The 24,036-nt window shown below is 41.0% G+C and overlaps 1 protein-coding gene across 1 annotated transcript in view; it reads right to left on the bottom strand.

Moving 5' to 3' along the window:
* The window catches only part of LOC126464350 (transcription elongation regulator 1), a 260,399-nt gene that overhangs the window by 188,932 nt on the left and 47,431 nt on the right, over nt 1-24,036 (bottom strand). Inside the window, exons 2-3 of the mRNA XM_050096228.1 lie at nt 18,138-18,498; nt 6,445-6,798 (exon numbers count right to left, since the gene is read on the bottom strand). Coding sequence (XP_049952185.1) covers nt 6,445-6,798; nt 18,138-18,498 — 715 coding nt within the window. The remainder of the gene's footprint in view (nt 1-6,444; nt 6,799-18,137; nt 18,499-24,036) is intronic.

The raw sequence follows: 24,036 nt of genomic DNA on the forward strand, positions 1-24,036 counted from the left end.
ACTAAATTGGTGATCCCTCGATGTCTCAGAACATGTCCTACCAACCGATCCCTTCTTCTAGTCAAGTTGTGCCACAAGCTCCTCTCTTCTCCCCAATTCCATTCAATACCTTCTCATTAGTTATGTGATCTACCCATCTAATCTTCAGCATTCTTCTGTAGCACCACATTTCAAAAGCTTCTATTCTCTTCTTGTCTCAACTATTTATCGACCACGTTTCACTTCCCTACATGGCTACACACCATACAAATACTTTCAGAAATGACTTCCTGACATTTAAATCTATACTCGACGTTAACAAATTTTTCTTCTTCAGAAACGCTTTCCTTGCCATTGCCAGTCTACATTTTATATCCTCTCTACTTCGACCATCATCAGTTATTTTGCCCCCCAAATAGCAAAACTCCTTTACTACTTTCAAGTGTCTCATTTCCTAATCTAATTCCCTCAGCATCACCCAACTTAATTCAACTACATTCCATTATCCTTGTTTTGCTTTTGTTGATGCTCATCTTATACTCTCCTTTCAAGACACTGTCCATCCCGTTCAACTGCTCTTCCAAGTCCTTTGCTGTCTCTGACAGAATTACAATGTCATCGGCGAACCTCAAAGTTTTTATTTCTTCTCCATGGATTTTAATACCTACTCTGAACTTTTCTTTTGTTTCCTTTATTGCTTGCTCAATATACAGATTGAATAACAATGGGGATAGGCTACAGCCCCGTCTCACTCCCTTCCCTACCACTGCTTCCCTTTCATGCCCCTCAACTGCCACCTGGTTTCTGTAAAAATTGTAAATAGCATTTCGCTCCCTATATTTTACCCCTGTCACCTTTAGAATTTGAAAGAGAGTATTCCAGTCAACATTGTCAAAAGCTTTCTTTAAGTCTACAAATGCTAGAAACGTAGGTTTGCCTTTCCTTAATCTTTCTTCTAAGATAAGTCGTAGGGTCAGTACTGCCTCACGTGTTCCAACATTTCTACGGAATCCAAACTGATCTTCCCCGAGGTCGGCTTCTATCAGTTTTTCCATTCGTCTGTAAAGAATTCGCTTTAGTATTTTTGCAGCTGTGACTTATTAAACTGATAGTTCGGTAATTTTCACATCTGTCAGCACTTGCTTTCTTTGGGAATTATTATATTCTTTTTGAAGTCTGAGGGTTGTCCGCCTGTCTCATACATCTTGCTCACCAGACGGTAGAGTTTTGACAGGACTGGCTCTCCCAAGGCTTTCAGTAGTTCTAATGGAACGTTGTCTATTCCGGGGGCCTTGTTTTGACTCAGGCCAGACAAACTGAATTGGAACAACACTCTGAAGTGGAGTGGGGAAGGAGGGCGGATAGTGTAGCACAGGTGAGGGAAGGGGAAACAGTGCTGCATGGCAGAGTGTCTAAGGACTAGAGGCAACAGAAAATGTTACGTAGTGCATCATCAGGAGGCCATTGGGGAGGGAGGGAGAGATAGATAGATGGAGGGTGGGAAGGGGAAAAAGGGAGCAGAAAGAATAGGGGCAGAGAAAGGGAAAAGATCAGTGGGTGCACTGGCAAAGAGCAGAGCACAATGAGGATGGAGAAGTGAGGAGGACGTGATAGGAAGGAGGAGATTGAAACTGTCATATGTAGGGTGTGGGAATGATAGATTACCACAAGTTGACGCCGGGATGATTTTGAGAGCAGAAAAATGTGTTGTAAGCGTAACGCGTAACTCCCATCTGAGCAGTTGAGAAAAGCTGGTGGTAATGGGGAGGATCCAGATGGGATGGGTTGGACAGTGAGATGGTCCACTTTGTAGTTAACTGGTTGGTAGTCATATCAATGTAAAATGCTGAGTAATGATTGCAGCAAATGGCTCCTTTGACAGGCGGTCTGGCCTCAGAGGGTAGGACGGCCTGTTGACAAGAGTGGAATAGGGAGTACTGGATTGGTAGATTGGGCAGGTCTTGCACCTGAGTCATCCACAAGGATATGATCACTGTGGCAAGGGGTTAGGTAGTGAATGGCATTCAGATGGACTAGGATGTTGCTGAGGTTGGGGTGGGCAACATAAAACTGGTTTAGGATATGTGGGAAGGATATTGGGTAGGATATACGTGGTATCAGGGCATGATAACAGATGCAGAGGATGTGATTTACTTGTACCAGTCCAGGGTGGTATTGGGTGATTGGGGAGGGGGGGGCGGGGGCACTCCTTTGTGGCCACTTTTATTGGGAGGGGGATGGGGGGAGGAGGATTTGGGGTGTTTGAGGATATGGCACAGGAAATGTGTCTGCAGACAAGGTTTCGGGGATAGTGCCTGACTGTGAAGACCTTTGTATGACTGTCAGCATAACGGGCATGTCACTGCGTACACACCATCCCTGGGTGGCTAGGCTTTATGGGAAGGATTTTGTGATGTGGAAGGGATGGAAACTATCGAAATGCAGGTACTGTTGGCTATTGGTGGGTTTAATGTGGACAGAGGTGTGGATGGAGCCCTCAGAGAGGGGTAGTCAAGGTCCAGGAAAGTGGTATGTTGGGTTGAGAAGGACCAAGTGAAATTGCTGGCAGAGAAGGTGTTGAGGTTGTGAAGAATGAAGATAGGGTGTCTTGGACCTCAGCCCAGGTCATGAAGCCAGCATCAATGAACCTGAACCATATAAGGGGTTTGGGGTTTTGGGAGAGGTTTCCTGTAGATGGCCCATCAACAGCCAGCATTGGATGGTGCCATGCAGATGCCCATGACTACTGCGGATTTGTTTCGATACCTTTCCTTCAAATGAGAAGCAGCTGTGGATTAGTAGGATCCAAGAGGTAAATGGGTAGGGACAATGGAGAGCCTGTGATGGAAGTGGTTGTATCTTTGATGTGGGAGGATGGATTTGGGCAATATGTTGGGAGGTATTGATCAGTGAGGGCTGAAATTCTTTCAGTGGGAGCTCAATAAGCAGTTGCAACGGGGCATCCAGGATTGTTGGGTTTGTGGAGTTTGGGGAGCATGTGGCAAGTCACAGGGATGATAAGGGAAATGGATTCGTGGGATAAGTTTTGGGAAGAGCCTAAGGCCTTAAGCAGGAATTGGAGATTACAATGGACTTCTGGAATGGGATCACTTTGGCAGAGTTTATAGGTGAAGGAGTCAGACAAATGGCAGCAGCCTTCCGTCAGGTACGCACTGTGATTCATGATTACAGTAATGGAACCTCCTCCATAAAGTAGATCACATTAGGTTAGGATCTTTTTTTTAGGCTGTGCTGAAAGATTAGTGTTCTTAGGAAGGGACATGGGAAGGATGGTACAAAGAAGTCAGATGTAAGTAATTCCAGTAAGGAGCCCAGAGGGTCGTTAGGTGGAGGAGGAGGGGGGGGGGCGGGGGGGGGGCGGGGGTGGTGGGGGGATCATGGTTGGGTGGTGGTATGAACTGCGAGAAGCATTGCTCAATCAGGCTGGCTTTGGTTGGAGAGACTGGTAGCAAAGACAGGGGGAAGGGTGTATACATGGACAAGGAAAAATAATTCCCGGATTTTTACCAGATTTCCTGGTTGAAAATGCACTTTCTCCCGGGTGAAAATACACTTTTTCCATGTTAAGTGACAGTATACGTTTCCTCGACACTGTAAAACTTTTCAATCCTTTGAATGTTTATGGTTTTATACAGCGACATAGAATTTCTCGGTACTTTAGAAAACGAAACTCGGGGGAGGGGGAACACAATTTTTGGAAAGATCTTTGAAGTGTGGCAACATGTACGCTGCATATTTTTGTGTTACAAAGGTATAAATTCAAATACCACCAATCTTCGCTTGCGACGTGCTTTTGTAAGCCAGTCATAGCTCATGTCACGTGATCTCAACAGCTGATGACAGCGTAGGGCACTTTATGTAGTCAGCCAATAGCAAGATCACTCTTAAGTAGCGCGAACATACAAATAAGAAAAGTTAATTGTTTAAATTAATATACATAGTGTTGCTACAAGAAAAACAAAGCTTTCACATATAATATTGGTCTCCAAGATTAATAAGCTGCAAGAGAAGCTAAGCTACCACATATTATGTTGATTCTTTTGGTATGTGTTACACTTTAAGATACATCACGCAAATGTGCCAGTAAAATTTTTAATAAAGACGTAAATGTCTGATCATCTGGGCTCGAAATTCTTCTAGATGGTTGTCCTCAAAGAGTTGATTTTTAAATGAGAGTCAAACGCTCAGTGACTTAAGAAATTCATCGTACATTCTCGCACGTAGTTCATCTTGCATAAAAGGGAATTTACTTTGAAAGTAACACTATTCAAACCACCATTCACAATATTTTCCCGCAACCTGTTAGAAACTGGTTCGTTTCAGCAGTTGCTAGAGAGCTCCAGATAACAGGAGTCACTGCGCTTGCGCAACTACAATGACGCAGGAAGCCCATATGTTCGTACGTGTAAAACATTACATGATCTTGCATTATGTCATAAAAGAAACAAGACAGCAGAGGATACTTCAAGAGCATCAGAATTTCGTGAACCATTCTGAAATGCATAATTTGGCTTAAAGTGCACAGTCGTATCTCCAGATTCAGATGTAAATTTTCTTGATTACCAGAACTGTATTATCTCATGTTTGGTTCTTTATTATGGCATAATGCCTTACGAGCTAGAATATGGAAAACGTGCACTTGAACTGCAGCAAACAGTTGAAAGTAGCCAGCAATGTGAAATTAAACACTTCGTTTCAAATAAATTGACTGTCTCAGTGGAAAAGATTAATAAAAGCCACATCTCTTTAGCAAACTGACAAAAATAACTTCATTGTTCTGCAAGGCGATTAATACTTGACTGTCACAAAGGTGGAACTACAATAAAATCTGAAACTAATAACATATTTTAGCCTTCTGTAATTATATGAATGTATTTTAATTCATTCAATAGCTCCCAGCCATAGAATTCCGCTTTTGTTTTCAATTAATGTGAGAGCAATAACTGAAGAGGAAACAGCAAAATCACTAAACATAAACACAGGTCATGTGGAGACTACCCACCTCCCCACTACAACTCTGACTGCTCTGTGCATCAGCCCCGGATCTACGATACTGCCGAACCGGGGCAATATTAGATAGTGCCACCCAGTCACACATCTGTAGCCAGAAGCGGGAGAAGGTAATACTCAAACGCAACTCAACTGTGCATGCACAAGAACCCACCCACAACTGCTCAAACAAATCTAATGTAACAAGCTGTCACGTCACGCTCATCGGAGGCAATTTGTTGTTAGGAAGCATTGCATTGTCTTCCCAAAGCCTTTGACACACTTTGCTGTTGACAAGACGCTTGTATGAGCACCGTGTTTTGTTGTTGTATATGGTGCATTTCCTTTGCAACTTAAGTTTTATTTTCTTTTTTCTCTCGTTCATGTTTTGTTGCTGCAGTATTATTCTGCAGACGTGGGATACAATAGCATACTTTGTTGGAGTATTGGTTCTTACCGCTCAAAATCACAAAAATTTAACTGAAAAACAATGAAAAATTCCCGGGTTTTTACCGGTTTTCTCCTGGATGAAAAAATTCCCAGGTTTTTCCCAGATCTCCCGGTTGTCCCGGGTCGTATAAGCCCTGAAACAAGTGTTTCCATTGCAGTGACTGCGAGAAAGACAGTAAGTCTTTGACAACAAACTTAGCCTACCCAAACCGATGCCAGGACACCTGTGAAAGCAGCCATGTCATGTACCAGCTCTGCTGTAATCATTGCTTTTCATGTTGGTATGACTACCAACCAACTATCCACCAGGATGAATTGCCACCACGAAACTGTGGCTAAGAGCAAAGTGGACCATATTGTTGCACAACATGCAGCTGAATATAACACATTTGATTTCAATGGCTGCTTCACAACTCAAGCCATCTGGATCCAGGTTTTCTGAACAGCACAGATGGGAGTTGTATTCTAAATGTTCCCACCACCTCTGTTCTCCCAACTCATGTCCCCATCCTCACTGTGCACTGCACTCTGCCAATGCATCCACCAATATTCTTCCCTTCGCTGTCCATTCCCTCCCTCCCCCACAGCCTCTTGATGCTGCACCGGGTAGCCTTGTCTGCCACCTCTAGTAGCTGAATGCTACACCAGGCAGCACTGTTTTCTCTTCCCTCACCTGTATCCTGCTGTCCCTCGCCCTTCCCTGCAGCATTACAGATTACTGCTCGATGCATTTCAGTTTCAGTCTGGCATGAGCAGCCTGAGATAGTGGTCATGTGTGTGTGACACGCTTCCTTGAATGAATCAATGTGTGTTTCTCTTTTCTGATGATGGCTTGGTTGAAAACTTTTTGTCATGCCTGGGTGCAACTCAATGTGTCATCTTTACAGTGATTAAGACTCTATCCTTTCCATTATTGTCGATATGCAACCTGGACTTTCCATTGTTTGTTTAATAATTTGCATGTTCATAGAACCATTTCTATAAAGTAAGAATGTGGACACTCACAGGAGGAGGATTCATGGGAGAGGGCATAGGTCCACCATGACCAGGTGGAGGGCCTTGCTGTTGCTGCTGCTGTTGCTGTTGCTGCTGTTGTTGAGGAGGCTGCTGTGGGGGACCTTGCTGCTGCTGAGGCTGCTGCTGTTGCTGTTGTGGCTGCTGCTGCTGTTGCGGCTGCTGTGGTGGCGGTTGCTGCTGCTGTTGCTGAGGCTGTTGCCCTGGTCCACCCTGCGGTGGTGGACCCTGCTGTGGACCAGCACCACCACCCTGCTGTGGCGGCGGACATCCAACTGGTGGCGGTGGACCGTAAGGACCAGGTGGTGGCATTCCCATGTGACCCATCATGTGAGGTGGGGGAGGCTGATTAACACACAAAAAAAGGTACTGAAGAGCACACAGTTATATAAGAGAGAAGTGCAGGCTCAGTCAGAAAGCTAAAACATACATGAAATTCTGACAAGGTACTTATGAATTATCTAAGACTTGCAAAGCACCTCACTTTTTGGATATGTCAAATGTAGTATGTGAATAGAAGTCTCATATTGGAATGAAGTGTTCAATGTAAAACAATGACTTTTGTGAAAGTTTGGCAGTATTCTGCAGTTCAAATGTGGTGTTGGCTGAACCAGATGAGAATATAATTGGAAAATTTACTGATAACTTAATAATCCAAGATTTACTATACAGATTAGAAAATGTTAAGATACACAGAGCTGCTGAAGCTTGAAGCCTTTGTTAGTAACAGAATTCTGACTAGGCATTCAAGAGTGTTTTATAAAACTTAATGACAGTACTTTTTTAAAAAATGTAACTAAAATCTGGCAAAAAAAAATTCTGCATCTGATATACCTGAAAGCACATAACATGCTCTTCGCAAGGTTAGATGTAGTTCTCTTTACAAAGTACTGTCATCTAGGTAACAAAGAGTCCGTTAATAAGCTCATAAAGTACCATACAGTTATGTAAATGATTAAGATCTTTATCACACATTACCAAACATATGTATCAACTAGCTAGGCAACTTTCATAGCACTCACCTTCTGTTCAAGTGATACCAAAATGTAACAGCATATTAAGGTAAACAAAAGTAGTGGATACAATGTGGAATCAATGTGAGAGAAACTTCAATGCCAATGAAGCTTCTGTTGCTGGAACAGTCATTTGGTGACCATGGGATAATGGATTTCTATTGTCTCTATCAATTAACTGAGGAAAGGAAGTATGAGACAATGTTGTATTTTATTTTCTGTTTTTCTGTTTTTTAGTTTCTGATATTGCTCCACTACTCTACTCCTAGTACTGAGTTCTTGATTAAATAAGTGAGTAGTTACCAGACTATATTTTGATGAGTAATAGGTACAAGAATGCAGTGAGAAAAAACTCAGATACTACCACGAGCTGACATTGATAGTGATCACATGTTACAGTGGTGTACGAGGTGTGATCGGAAAGTTTGAAGAATTGATCCGCTACTGCTTACTGGTTTGGCAGGCAGATACACAGAGTGTGGGGAGTGAGTCATTGCCTTGTCCTTGAACGCCCTCTGACAGGAAACTGTGTTTCCTTTATTCAGTTCATTGTGGCAGCTGGTTGACTGCACATCTGTTAGGGCTTATTGCTGGATTCTGTCTGTGAGAAAATGAACGTAAAAACAGAGCAACGACTGTGTGAAATTTTGTTTTAAAACCAGGAAATCAGCTTCTGAGATTTACGAACTATTAAAAATAACTTTTGGAGATAATTGTATGAGCCAGTCTGGTTCAACAGATTTAAAAATGGCCTTGAATCATTTGAAGATGAACCACAGTCCGGCCGTCCTCCCACCTCAAAAACCAATGAAAATGTTGCGAAAGTTCGCGACTTAGTGTGCTCTGATCGTAGACTTACAATTAAGGAGATTGCTGATGAACGTAATTTAAGTTTCTATGCAGTTCAGTCAATTTTAACTGGTGATATGAACACGCATCAAGTGTCAGCAAAATACATTCTGAAAGTGGTGTCAAGTGCCCAGAGACAATAACTGCCTGAAGTGAGCCAATAACTCATTAATTAGACTGAAAATAACCCAGATTTGTTAAACAGGTGTAATTACAGGTGATGAATCGTAGGTATATGGATATGACCCTGAAACCAAAGTGCAGTCTTCGCAGTGGAAGACGCCAGATTCACCATGACAGAAAAAAGCATGGTAAAGTTGGTCGAAGGTGAAGACAATGTTTGTGATTTTTTTTTTTATTCTACCGGTATTGTGCATCATGAATTTACCCCTGGAAGACAGACAATTAGCCAGGAATACTACAAAAGTGCCCTTGAGTGTTTTTGTGAAAAGTTGTGGAAGAAAGGGCCTGTAATGTGGAAAGACAGGAGTTGGGTGCTACACTATGATGATGTCCCGGCTCATCGTGCCTTGTCCATCATTGAATTTTTGGCCAACTTCCTGTGCTTCCACAGCCACCACATTCCCCTGATTTGGCCCCTGCGGACTTCTATCTGTTTCCTAAACTGAAATTTTCACTGAAAAGGAAGCGATTTGACTTAATTGAAGAAGTCCGGCAAATACGGAGAGCATCCTTAAAACACTTCAGGAAAAAATTTCCAAGATTGTTTCCAAAAGAGGGGAACACCGTGGAGTTCAGTTGCATTCAGTCAGAAGGGGGCTATTTTGAAGGAGATGCATCACAGTAGCATGTAAGTACCACCATTGTACAGTTACAAGCCCATTCTTAAAACTTTCCAATCACACCTCATACATGGAAGAAAGCATATACGTGATGAGATCCGAGCAGAGAGGGATGGAGAATACTTTGTGGGATTGTCAGTATACTCTCCATCTCTGTTTCACATTTCACACTCCAACCAATCCCTACCCGGTAACTGGCAACACTGGAGCAAGTACTGCACCAGAGCGCTGTTTCTCCTTCTGACTCTCCCTAGAGGAATTTATATGCTCACAAAGTATCATTGTTGCTTATTAACGCAATATTTTTCATAATTGCTTTATGCCACCCATAACCATCTTCACCTTGGGTGAATCCGCACAGCATATCTGAATTAACACGAAAATAAATGCTAAATGTTCTACGTGCAACCAAAGCATTCACAGGAAGATGTGACAGAATGAAACTACTGGCTGAAGTGTCATGTGGCACACTGCTTTTTGCCACTGTGCATTACCCCACTATTCACCTTCTTACAAGGTCACTACTACAAACAAGCTTAACACTGAAAAAAGTGAAGAAAATGTAATAAGTGAACACATGGAACTTAGAATAATATAAAAAGGACTGAAAACACTGTGAAATCATAAAAGAAGATTAAACTAGAAGGGAAGAAACAGAAGAGTCAGAGGCCATGGTACAGAATAGATGCAGCAGAAACATGGCAGGCGGGGAAAGGGAAGCAGGGCAGAGATACCATGAGAAACAACAGACACAATGAACAAAACTGAATAAAGAACAAAATATAACCCAAGGAGACATGATAAGACAATGTTCAAAGACGAAATAATCAGATGAGAGGAGAGGCAGGAAGTGTGGGGGAACAATGGTCAAAAGCAGAATGTGGTAATATAAAAGACCTGAAGAGAAATAGGCAGTATGACAGACTTATAAGAAGGTGCAGAGAGTTACTTTGGACAACTGGACAGCACCATATGTGGAGAGAAAAATGAGTAAGAAAATGGTAAGATCTTTACAAGGAAGAAATACTAAGGCAGAAATTGAAAGGGTATACAGAAGACTTATACACAGCAAAGGACAAGCCATGTCTAACCATTGAAATGGAAGATGAGATAGAAGCAGAGGAAAGGGAACTTCAAAAAATTTTTGAGCTCTGAAACAGGGAAAGCAATAAAGGAAATGAAGAGAGGTAAATCTGCTGGATGGGACAGTCTTCCTACACAATTATTTCAGTGAACAGATGAAAAAGGCACAGCACAAACAACAGCTTTGTGCATTGCAATATACAAAAGTGGTACATGGCACAAAGACTTTGTCAAAGGAGCAAACTTACTGATCCCAAAGAAATCGCGTACCAAGAAATGCACAGAATAAAGAACAATAAGTATTATCTCTTATATTGCCAAAATTATCTTGATGGCACTGAACCATAGATTGGTATACACAATGGTAGAGAAAATAGGGGAAGAGCAATCTTGTTTCAGGAAAGCACAAGAAATACTATTGAACTAATTAGAATTATTGGTGAAAGATGCATAAAAGAGAAGGGAACAAGTTTGTGGTTCATAGATCTAGAAAAGGAATTTGGTTGAGTGAAATGGCACAATGATGGAAATTCTAAAACTGAAGAGGGTGAATTGGACAGACAGGAATCTAATGAAGAGGTTATGCACACTGAAGAAAGCAACCTGAAGCTTTTTTTAAAAAGGAGACAGTTCTTGTCTTTCAACAACTATGCTTACCAGAAACACTTAACTCTTCCTAATTCGGCCCTCAGTAGGCCAACCGACATCCAGCCTCTAGTTGCTTAAGCGGAAAGGATGCATAAAATAATGAATTGTCATATGAACAATGTTGTTAATTAATTACAATGTTAAACAATGCTACACATGTTTGAATTTATGGCTTTCTTTACAGCTCAGTGTCATGGCTTCCATAATGTGACATTATGCCAGACCTCAAGCAGAAACTCAAAATTTGAGAAGTTGAACTGACATTCTTCGCAGAAAGTCATTGCTGCTGAGTACACTGCTGGATGAGTAACTATTTATGATCAAATTTCAACAGACACACAGATAATCAAAACTGTACAGAAAAGTTATGATAAAAATGAAGAAGATAAAATAGGAGGAAAGAACATGACGACATCTCACACTGCTGGTCTGTGGCATATTCCTGGAGTACACTATGCAACAATCAGAACAAATAGCACCAACATAATGTTTCTAAAGCTGTTGTGTGATACAGTGTACTGCCATCACATATCATCAATGCAGAAGTAAAAATGTGGGACATGTTTCACAATGAATGATACTACCGTATATGTACACTCTCAAGGACCAAGTTTTCTATGAAAATGAAAATATCTCTGCATTTAATAAAATGTAATCCCTATGCATTTACACAAAATAATCCGGGACTTCTAATCCAGCTACTGTATGTGCAAGGAATGGCCAGATTAGCAAGAGTCTAGTCTATATCTGAGACTTGATAACAAAGACAAAAAAAGTATGGAAGGAAGGAGTAAGAGCAAAACTTACAAGATCAATTGTATCAGATCTGCTGATAACATGGTACTGCTCGGAGATAAAACAATATCACTTCAAGGAACACTATCCCAACTAGAGGAGGACTGAAAAAGTATGGAATGAAAATTAGCTACAAAAACTATGGTGATTTGATACAACTGATAAATGAACAAGTTCAAACCAACTCAAGAATGCAATGACAAAGCAAGATGTCCAGAAAAAGGAGCACTTATTATGCTGCAAATTGGGGGTTAGAGGTACAAAAAGGGTTGGTTAAATGCCTCATGTGGAGTGTTCCTCAGGACAGCTGTGACAGTTGGACACTGGAAAAGAGAAAAAGAAAATAGAGGCATTTGAGATATGGGTTTAGAGCAGAATGTAGAAAATAAAAGAGTGGAAAAACTTAAGAACAGTGAAGTACTGGAAAGGGTAGAGGAATAAAGAACTCCCCTAAACCTGGTTACGAAAAGGTTAGCATACTGAATGTGACACTATGAAAAAAAGGAAACCTAACGGCAGCTATCACATGTATGGTGTAACGACAGAAGGACATAGGAAGTAGAAGAATAAAAATGTTGGATGAAACGAAAAGAGGATACAACACAACACAGCAGCAGATTTGGAATAGAAACAGTTGGAAATAGCAATAGTGTCAGGAACAACTCTAAAGCAGAATACCTTATGATGATCAACAACAACTGCATCATATACACTGTTTAGATTGACACACAATGGCATACCAACCTCCAACAGGACCATGCCTAGTAAAGCACTGTGGTATTCAAAACACATACCAACCTCCAACAGGACCATGCCTAGTAAAGCACTGTGGTATTCAAAACAATCTTCTGATTGAAGACTGCTTTACTAGTGTTTATTAAGGTTTGGACACCAGTGAAACTTTATAGCTAGTTTATCCACAAAGATATGGAATGAAGGATGACAAAGCACATACTTCTCTTTCACTGTCTTACTTAATCTACAGTTCATGTTCACACAGTTTAACATGTATTATTGCAAACCAAAAAACGTTTCATGCACATCTAATACAATTGTGAAGCAAGTGTTACACAGTTACATATTTATTATTGTAAACCGAATAAAACCTTTGGAATAAAACTGTTTTAACACTGTAAATAAAATTAAATATAGCAAATATTTTTCTACACCTACATCAATACTCCACAAGCCATCATATGGGGCATGACGGAGGGTACCCTATACCGCTAGTAGTCATTTCCTTTCCTGTTCCACTAGTAAATAGAGTGAGGGAAAAATGAATGTCTACATGCCTCCGTATAAGCCCTAATTTCTTGTAACTTATCTTTGTCATCCTTACACTCAATGTATGTTGGCAGCAGTAGAATCATTCAGCAGTCAGCATAAAATGACAGTTTCCTAAGTTTTCTCAATAGTGTTTCTCGGGGAAAAATCGCCTTCCCTCTACAGATTCCCATTTATGTTCCTGAAGCATCTCCGTAACACTTACATGATGTTCAAACCTATCGGTAACAAATCTAGCTGCCCACCTCTGAATCACTTCAATGCCTTCCTTCAGTCTGACCTGGTACAGATTCCAAACACTAACAGTACTCAAGAATAGGTCCCACCAGCATCCTACATAAGGGTCATTCCATGTCAAGTGGCCTAAATTTAGACAAGCTCCCCACTCAACCATCTCCAATTTTGATGAAATTTTTACTGGATGTACTTCTAGACCTTACATGAAGCACTGCCAAATTACAGCTTTATAAGTAATTCTCTCTTGTTCCTGATACTGTACAGCCTTTTTTTGAACCTTGCTTCCTGCTCAGTTTTTAATGTTTCAATTTCTTCTTTTGAAACAAAAATAAATTTGATTCCTCTGATCATCTTTGTACAGTAGCCAACTTTTCGTAAAGACTCGTTTTTTGACATTGCGACTGAAATGAATAAATAATCAAGTTTGTTTTACCATTGTTCAGGATCTAAGAGACCTGTCATGCTGAAACTTTGTGATCCTGTTCAACATTTTGGGTACAATATCTTAGCTGTAAAACAAAAGGTCAAACTATGGTAAATTCATCATAGTGAGCTATGAAAGTGGCTCATAAATCTTGTCATGTCAAATTTTGGCTATACTTTATTGACTTGTATCTACTGAAAGAATAACGTTCTGAAGCTAATACTTTTGTTATCTGCAGCCTGCCAGCATGTCATAAAGCTCTGCAAGTGGCACCCAGATAGTTCAAATAATAACGGAGTTATCGAAGTTCAAAGTATGCTAAAAAATTTAATCAGTCAATTTTGGCTCACTTTCAAATGTCATATCTCAAAAGGGATGACTCAAATTTGATTTTTCTCGGCACCATTGAAAAGAGCTCATCTTGTTTGATCAGAAAAAGTTGTTTTTATTTTGGAGACTTTGCATTTAAGAACAAATAAACTTATATTTTCATTACATTACATTTCTCGACATTGCAACTTAAATGAATAAATGATCAACTTTGATTTACCATTACTCAGGATCTAAGAGACCTGTCATCTGAAACTTTGTGATCCTGTTCAACATTTTGGGTACAATATCTTAGCTGTAAAATAAAAGGTCAAACTATGGTAAATTCATCATAGTGTGGTATCAAAGTGGCCCATAAATCTTGTCATACCAAATAAACTTACATTTATATTACATTAAAAAATACAAGTACCAGTCGTACTCTTTATGGTTCCCAAGCCAAATATTTCAATTCTTATTAATTCATTTCCTGAAATTTGTTACTAATAGCAATTACAGTTGATTCTAACAAGCTATAATGTCTGCCCATTCTTGTTACTGATGGAGCTGGAATGATAGAAATAATGTGTTGGTTTGGAATGCAACAAGCATCCTGCCTAGCTGGCCAATAGAATGAACGTGCAGGTCCATATGGGTGCAAGAAACTGGCTAAAACATCATTTTCTTTTTCTGAAACTTCAGACATTACCAATCCACCATTTTCCATCATATATATATATACAGGCCATGTATTGGCCTGGTTGTAAGGCTGTAATATTTCTGAATGAAACTGTTGCTTAACTTTGGTCAACATTTGCCACAAAAAAACTGCGTCATTGGATACTCTTCTAATACAAACTTGCTTTTCATTTAATGGCACAAAACGGTGATTCTCTCTTGTTCCTGATACTGTACAGCCATTTTTTGAACCTTGCTTCCTGCTCAGTTTTTAATGTTTCAATTTCTTCTTTTGAAACAAAAATAAATTTGATTCCTCTGATCATCTTTGTACAGTATTTAAACAAATCAGTTGGTGTCAAAATCTGATCCTCAGCTGGTCTTTGAAGGCTTGCTCTTACTGCCAGGTGCTTTACAGTTCCTCCAATCCCATCACATAGAGATTTTCCATGGCTTGTAGCAAAGAAGTTCCATTCAGCTGAGATTCCAAAGTCATTTTGATGGTGGCAGATATTCAGAAAATTTTTGAAGTTTTTGTACAGCACTGTAGACACGTCACTGAAGTAGTAAATGTGTGTTATTTTTCCAAGGAGACACTTTAGATCTTCTATTAATTGCACTATAAAGGCATGTACAGCAATTGCATCATGTTTCAGGCTGTCATTTATTAAACAGTAGCTGATGCTGTTGATGTCCATGTTATTTCTGAAGTACACAACAAATGGGTGTAAATTTGTCTGGCTGTTATTCCGGTGAAAACCTTGAGCAGCATCCTGGACAATGAAGGAATAATTTTCAGCAAAGTTCATTAATATGATCAGTTCAGCTGGCTTACAGCTTTCTTTTATGCTTGCTCTGGTGCTTTGCAACAAAATGATAAGTGGAAAGTTTGTCAATTTTTGAAATCATATCTTCAATAAAATCCTAGGTGGTCATCTGCTTGGTTTCTATTTTATCTTTATCAGTGTGCAACCAATGTTTGAACCCAATGGTATCATCTAGATCACTGTCTTGAAAACTACTTTCTAAAAACTGTTCCAGTAGTTCTTTTCCCAGACAGATTTCACTGCGATGAAGCATGCAGTCTTTGGATTCCAAATCACACACTGTTTTAGCAATCAGCAAGCATCAGTTTCACATTTTGGTGTGAAGTGCAAACACAGACTGAGTGGGTCCCTGCAGCAACCACAGTGATGCACCACTTTGGCCTCAATTCGCAAATTTTGGAAAATCCAATTTCAGACCCATGCTGAAGTCGATATGCAGCAAACATTTCTTTCAAATTATTGAGAAGAAGGTATTTTTGCATCAAAGCTTTCTTTCCTTCTATTCTAATTGATGCACAGTCTTTTTTTTTACCTGGACAAATTCAGCTAAATTCTTCATTCTGAAATAATGTTACCACTCTTTCTTTTACGGCATCTGAAATCATCTTGCTGCACTTTTTCTTTGGCAGAGCTAATACACCATTTTCTGCCTGTAACTTCCTAGTTGCTTTTACCATCCTCTCTGAAACACCAAATTCTTACATTGTCTCTTTTATAGTCCAGCTTTGTGGTACTAATGTCAGTATTTGCAATTTTTCAGGCTGCTTTGATAATTGCAACTTATATTTCAATTCTTTAATCAGCTGCTTATAATCTTCACTATCAGGACATGTCTTGCATGTATTAGGTGTTTGAAGAACTTTTGGGGCAAATCCTCCAGCAGCAGCAATGTTATTTGCAATTGCCTCTTGAGCTTCGCTTATTTTTCGTTTTGCGTAACCTTTCACATCCCTTTTTGATACTCTCTGAAATTTTAAAGGGAAGACCCCGAAAGCAGTTTCACTTGAATCAATTGATACTTCTGGATATGCTTCATATTCTGTCTGGTTTGAAGTTGACAGATTTTTCTGCTTTCTTTGCTAAAAGAAGTTGGACAGATCTTCTGACCAGGTTTCACATCGCTCTTAGTCACGGCTTGCAAATGTTTTGCTATTTCCACATTGACAATCCGTAAACCCTTTTTAACAGAATGGTTCTTTGCACCAAAAGGATTACAACAAGATCTCTGTAGAAAGTCATATTTGTCCATAAGTATTGCTTTGTGATGAAAGCATATCTGTGCATTTTCAGTAAGACATCTCTCACTTCTTTGGTTTATTAATTCCTGTTGCTCTACTGAAAATTCTGTGATTGAAATTAAGCCTAGTTGATGTGTGTGTTTTCAGATGACATGCAGAATTATCTGCAAGGCCAATGACAAATGGTAATGAAACCTCGTTGATATCCACTACACTACCATTAAATTTATGCTTCCAATTGCCATTTGTTTCAATATTAGATAAAGTAGAAGTGGTGTATATTTCCAACTGAAAAATATTAAACTAACATTGATAATGGGAACTTCCTTGAGAATACAACAGAAAAAAATTAAACAACATGATAAACATTTCTAAAGAGTCACCCCGTACCTTGAAATAATTTTTACTTACCGAAAAAAGAAGTTTATCCAGCAACGACAATACACTTTACATCATTTAAAAAGGCACACACAACAGCTGAACAGTCTTCACAAAACAAGTGTTCTTCAGACTGATTGTTGAAGCAGGTTACCAAACTTCATTGTTGACACTAAACATTGTTGACACTAAACTGGTCTGTCTCCAAAATAAAAACTTTTTCTGATCAGACAAGGTGAGTTCGGATAACTCAGTTATTATATGGGCAATGTGGATGCCGCTTGCAGAGCTTTATTACATGCTGACAGGTTGCAGATAACTAAAGTATCAGCTTCAGAAAAGGCAATAAAGTATACCCAAAATTTGTCATGACAAGATTTATGAGCCACTCTGATAGCACACTATGATGACTTTACCATAGTTTGACGTTTTGTACTACAACTAAGCTATTGTACCCAAAAAGTTGAACAGGATCACAAAGTTTCAGCACGACAGGTCTCTTAGATCCTGAACAGTGGTAAAACAAAGTTTATCTTTACGCATTTCAGTCGCAATGTCAAAAAACGAGCCTTCACGAAAAGGTGGCTAGCGGCCCCATCATACTACTTATGAAGCTGTAATTTGGCAGTGCTTTATGTAAAGTCTATATGTACATCCTGTAAAAATTTCATCAAAATTGTAGATGGTAGAGTGGGGACCCTTAGGCCACTTGACATGGAAAGACCCTTACGTTTCCTTTACAGGTGAACTACTCTTTCCTAAAGCAATGTTGACCATTTGCCTTCCCTACCACCGTTCTCACACACTAGTTCCATCTCATATCGCTTTGCAACATTCCACACAGATGTCTGAACAACTTGACTGTGTCAAATGGGGCACTAGCAGTACTGTATATGAACATTATAGGTTCGATCTTTCTACTCATCTGCATTAACTTACATTTTTCCACATTTAGGGCAAGCTCCCATTCATCACATCAATTGGAAATTTTGTCCAAGTCGTCTTGCATCTTTCTACTGTCACTCAACTTCGACATCTTACCATACACCATGCCATCATCAGCCATCTTTTACATCACTTTCTTCCAAACAAACACAAATAAATAATTTACATCTTACCATTCCAGGTGGTGGTCCCATCATATGAGGATGGGGATGCATTCCAGGAGGCGGCATAGGTCCCCAATTGGGGTCAAAGGGAGGATGACCTCTAAACCGAGGCCCTCTGGGACCACCGAAGTGTGGCGGAGGTGGACCTCTGAAAGGGGGCCCTCTGGGACCGAACCCTCTTCCCCTAAATCTTGGGGGTGGTCCATGTGGTCCTCCAGGAGGGGGTCCACGTGGGCCTGGGCCGGGCCCTCCAGGTGGTGGTCCAAAATCGTGGGGACCACCAGGACCACCTGGACCTCCAGGTCCTCCGGGCCCTCCAGGTCCACCAGGTCCACCAGGTCCAGGGCCACCTCTGCCAGGAGGTCCTCCCCTGCAAAAATAATAATTGGATGAGGTTGCTATCATAATAACTCAGATAATAACAAGCTACATATGTTTGTGTTCATTAAGGATTATCATATGGATGGTTGAGGGAAATAGTCAAATTGTGCTTTCTCATATACAGTCAGCATATTGTTCCATCATAACCAGAATCAAATCTAAATCTGAAAGTGGGATTGTAAATGAAGTACAACATTTAGCACTGAAAGCATGCCCGTTATGGACACCTATGTACAGCCTGAAAAGAACTGAACTGATGTATGCAGAGTGCTGCAAATTGCACTAACATTAAATATTCTAAGATACACACTGCCCAGTCACATCAATGTGACCACCACCTATGCCCAACGTCAATGTTCACAGACAGCAAGTGGCAGCACAAGCAGTGGATGGTATTTAATGATTATTTGCGGCTGGGGGCGCTATACAACAAGGTCATCAGTGCCCTTGTGTTAATGAGATACCAACTAACATGGTTAAAATCAATGAAAAAGTCAATAAAATTGATAAAGTTTCCACCCCCCCCCCCCCCCCCCAAGAACCGCAAGGCAGCCCCAATAAGGTGAGATTCAGAAAAGCCCATAATAATATCCCAATGAGCCAGAGCAAATAACTAGATGAAACCATGAGTAAAATAATTGTAAAAATATTGTTAAAAAAGAAATAACTGTGGCTGGACGACAACTTACAAATAATGAGTCACCCGGCCACTCTGACCCTTTAAAATCTCACACCCAATATTTTGCGAAGAATTCCAGACACCATACAAAATCTTAAAATACGAACAACACTAGTCTCATTATCAGTTAAAACACATGGCAGATTCCAGGGGAGATCCAGTTCAAGCCTCATGTAAAAAAAAAAACACTCATTTAAAATATTTCATATTGATAGCTGTGTCCACATCTCTGACATACTGGGGGCTCCTTCTGATGTATGAAGAAGCCATGTGCCAATGGGCAATTCACACTCCTAGCCGTTTAAGGGCTATTTCTTCAGACTGTCGTGGGCAGGTGGTAAACCACAGTTGCACTGAGGTTTTTATGGAATTTAGTCTATTATTCTTCACTTTCAGCCACTGACCCTCCCACTAACACATGACCTTCCTGGTCACAATGAAGTGACAGCCTCCAGGTGGACTGCACAGCAAGCAGGAGGAAGATAGCACACCATCTTGGCAGCCTCATCAGCAAGATTATTTCCCCAAATCCCTATGTGTCCTCTCAACAACACGAAATGATTTCCTTAGCTTGCCTTTGCATGAGAAGGAGAGCATCCTGCACTTCTTGCAGCACCTGATCTTCTGGGTACGTCTGTCCAATAGCGAGAAGGGGACTTTGAGAGTCTGAGCAGATAAGGAATTTCTTGTCATGACACCATCTCATCTGCTTTACTGCCCTCAGGATGAAAAACAATTCCTCATAATAAATTGAAAATCGCTCGGGGAGCCCTATTCTGATGACAATGTTGGGGAACACGATTAGACCCATCTGTGTAAACAGTAATGAAATCTGGGTGGCGATGTAAAATCTCGTTAAATTTAATTGTAAAAATATAGTCTGGGGTGCAGTGTTCCTGTAAGCATTCAGTTCTAAAAGTAATCTGTGCCTTTGTAGTTGCCAGGGGAATGCACTACTCAGCCCCTGGTATTGGACCTTGTTTTGTTTTGTTTTGTTTTAGGGCACAAAAACAACTAGGCTCATATGCACCCATGTCAAAACTGTAGAACACGAAGACAAAGAGAGGAGTTAAAAATGACTACACGTCAATTCCAATCAACAGAAGAAAAGACAGCTAAAAACAGGGACGTGGAGCTAGATCTATAAAATACGCCCTCAAGAGACAGAGGTCCAGAACTAAAAATTACATGGCCTTCACCATATTGCTATGACTGAAAAAGTAAAACACAGTCGACAGCCTGCGTGTCATTTGCTAAAATGGCTGATAACGCAGATGGCAAACACAAACAGGAACATAAGCTGTTAAAAAAGGGGATTCTGTCAGGAAATGGTGGACCGTCAAAAGATGAGCGCAATGTTCACAAAGTGGTGGGGGTAGAACCAAATGGTGACGGCTAAGACAGTGCCCAATATGCAATGAATTCTTGGTGGTAAGAGGGTCGAGAGGAGGTTGTCCAAGATGCTGGGAGAGTCTTAATAACACGGAGCTTGAAGAGAGGAACAGTGGTGATGTCAAAGTGACACCACCTACTGACAGGTGGCAACACAAAGATCACTGAAAGGAATGTAAGAACAATCAGGCCAAGGTAAGAGGACTGCAGCCTTGCCAGCAGTGTCAGCAGCCTTGTTTCCTGTCAGACTGGTGTCACCAGGAACCCACATAAACATCACAGTGGCTTAATCAAGAGTGATCAAGTGACACCTCTCCTGGACCCATTGCACTACAGTATGGACAGTGTACAGCACACACAGGCTCTGAAGGGCACTGAGGTAGACGAGCAGATGACGCAATTGGAAGGCCTGCGACACCATATATACCATGTGGTCTGATACAGGGAGAACATCTCTGCTGTAAATACTGAGCAGTGTTCCAGAAACCGATACGCAAAAATTTCTGCGCCAATGACAATGGCACATCCAACACCATGGTCAGTCCGAGAGCCATCTACACCAAGTTACCATCTCAAGTTCCTTGCAAAGGTGGTGAAACTGAAGACGATAGATAGATGCTGGAGTAGTGTCCTTAGGAAGCGAATGAATGGTTTACACCCACCGGGAAAGTTGCAGGTCCAGGAGGTAAAAGGGAAGAGGTACGTGCTTCATACTGGAAATAGGAGTCATCAAAGGAGGAGGCATCGGATGGGTGCCCACTCATGGCAGACAAACAGCATGCATGTCTGCTGAGGAGACGGTATGACGGCAGTAGTTCGGCAGCTTCTGCATACAGACTCTTAAGCGGGCTAGTGTAAAAATGTGCCAGTGGCCAAACAATATGTAATTTTAAAGCATGGAGCACCTCGTATGATCACTGATTGTGGAAAATTTTTCCAGTCTATAGTGTCAGAGGTGCTTTGACATTGTGACATCACTAATAGAATGACAACTGCTGAGCACCTATAGGTGATTAGTCTCAGAACCCTTTAATAAGACATTGACAACTAAGCTCTTGATGTATGTTCATGTCAAACAGTGTGGCTGCCAATCATGACATTCTTGTAGAACACAGTGAAGCAAGACACTACAGGTTTCACTTAGTTTTTTGTCACAAGACCCAGATGACAATGGATACAGTGTTCCTATTTCAACTAGGTGATACTTGGGGTGACTTTGTGCAACACCTCACATGATCAGGATTGAAGAGGTAAGACAGTTGGCTCACACACAGACCCTGAACACCCTGCAGAAGGACTGAGGGTGCTCTAATGGTAAGCATTGCTCAGTGATTTATAGCCCCTGGGACTTTGTATGGATTTTTACATGTGTGCGGAAAGTGGTGTTATTCAAGGAAACTGAAGGCCTGCTTGACGATTGCAAAGCTTTGCTGGGAGAGGTGACCTTTGAAGCTCATCATAGCAGAGATGTGTGATAACAGGACCAGAATGTGAGGATCTGTCAGCTTTGTTGTACAGAGGACCATGGACAAGATTTAGATTCAGGGTGCTATAGTCAGTTGCAATGAGAATTTGAGACAGCAGGTTGCTCTTTCTTCATGAGTGGAAGCATTACCTCAAGCTGAGCTGTGTCTGCAGTTTGGTGTAGCTGTTCATGTTTATAGCTGCTGTGGTGCAAGTTACCAGTTCAAAACCAACCACCAGCCATTATTTGTTGTGTGGTAGCTATCATTTATGGCAGCATCTCACAATTTCTTGTTTGTAGTGAGTGTGCACATTAATGTGACCACTTGTTAAAAGCGTGAATAAGCACCTATCGCTGTGTGGACTGCTTTGATATATGCAGGAAGAGTGTCTGTGAGGTTCTGAAAGGTACCAACAGGGATGTGGAGCCATGTCAATTTGATGCCATGGCTATCTGCACTGGGTTTCTCGGTTGAGGATATATGATAAACAGTCAGACTGCGGTGGTCCCACAGGCTCTTAATTGCATTTAAATCTAGTGTGTTTGTTGGTCAGGGAAGCACGGTAAACTTATCCTGATGCTATTTGAACCACACACATACTCTGAGCTTTGTGACGTGTTGCATTGCCCTACTGATAGATGCCATCATGCCGAGGAAAAACAAACTGTATGTAATGGTAGACATGGTCCCCAAGAATAGATGCATACTTTCGTTGATCCATTGTGCCTTCCAGAATGACTAGATTGCCCTGGGAATGCCCTCTTGCCTGGACCCTGCTGACGATTGTGGTTTTCAGATGTTTCACGCAATACATGACAATGGCCAACTGTCAGATAATGTAAAAAACATAATTCATCTGAAAAGGTCACCTGTCACTACTGGATGAACATCCAGTTGCAGTATTGATGTGCAGATTCCAGCCTTCATCCTCAATGAACAGCAGTCAGCATGGGTGCATGAACCAGGTGCCTGTTACAAAGGCCTATATGCAGCAACATATGCTTAATGGTCATTGAGGAAACGCTGTTGGTTGCCACTTGGTTCATCCGGGCGGTCAGTTGCTCAACAGGTGAACATCTGTTTGCTCATACACACCTCTGCATCCATTGTTTACCCCTGTCATCTATGGTCCATGGTGCACCACAGTTACTTTGGCTCCAGGGTTTGGTAGTGCCATTTTGCCATACACTGTACAACCTTGGTGGCATGCGAACGGTGTACAAACTTAACCATTTCGGATAGGCTTTCACTCTTGACCCAAAAGCAAATGATTTCAGATAAATCTCTGTTTCCGCATTACAACAATGAGTGCACTGTTTTTTGCATCTCCCCGACATGTGTTTATATATCCTCTTGACTGCCAATAGCAGCTGTACGAATACGGGGGTCTTTTGTAACATCGCCGAGAGACATAGTTCAGACAATGGCTAAATCATGTGTAAGTCCCGTACGGCCATTTCTAGCCAGTATCCTACTTTCTGTCGATATCATGAGACACAGGAGGAGGCTGATTTTTTGATTACTGTTTCACCAACACCAAGGAAAATAACCAACCTTTCTCTCTGCGGAGTTGGATTCTGCATTGCCAGTAGCTTGTGGTATGATGCCTGGAAAGGACCTGCCAACAAACAGCGTGTTGAAACAGTTGGGCTCACAGTTGGAAGAGGTCCTCCTTCAGCTCTTTCATTAAATTTGGATGACGGCAGACTTTTCCAACTCTTGAAAAGAATCTGTTTTTACTTCAATTTTAAAAGCAAGGAAGGATCGGACTGACCTCAGTAGTTTTGTAGTATTAGCCTGACAAGCTGCATAGGAAAGACTCTGGAGCATATGGTCAATTGGTGCCTAGTGGATTCTTGAAACCAGGTCCGTTATTCATTCACTCCCAGTATGGATTCAGGAGGTATCACTCTAGGCTCGATAACCTGACCCTGCTCGAAAAGTAATTCAACAAGCTTTCCTTCATAAACAACACCTTATTGGTGTTCTG

The sequence above is a fragment of the Schistocerca serialis genome, chromosome 1 (genome assembly GCF_023864345.2).
Source record: "Schistocerca serialis cubense isolate TAMUIC-IGC-003099 chromosome 1, iqSchSeri2.2, whole genome shotgun sequence".
Taxonomy (NCBI): Eukaryota; Metazoa; Arthropoda; class Insecta; order Orthoptera; family Acrididae; genus Schistocerca; species Schistocerca serialis.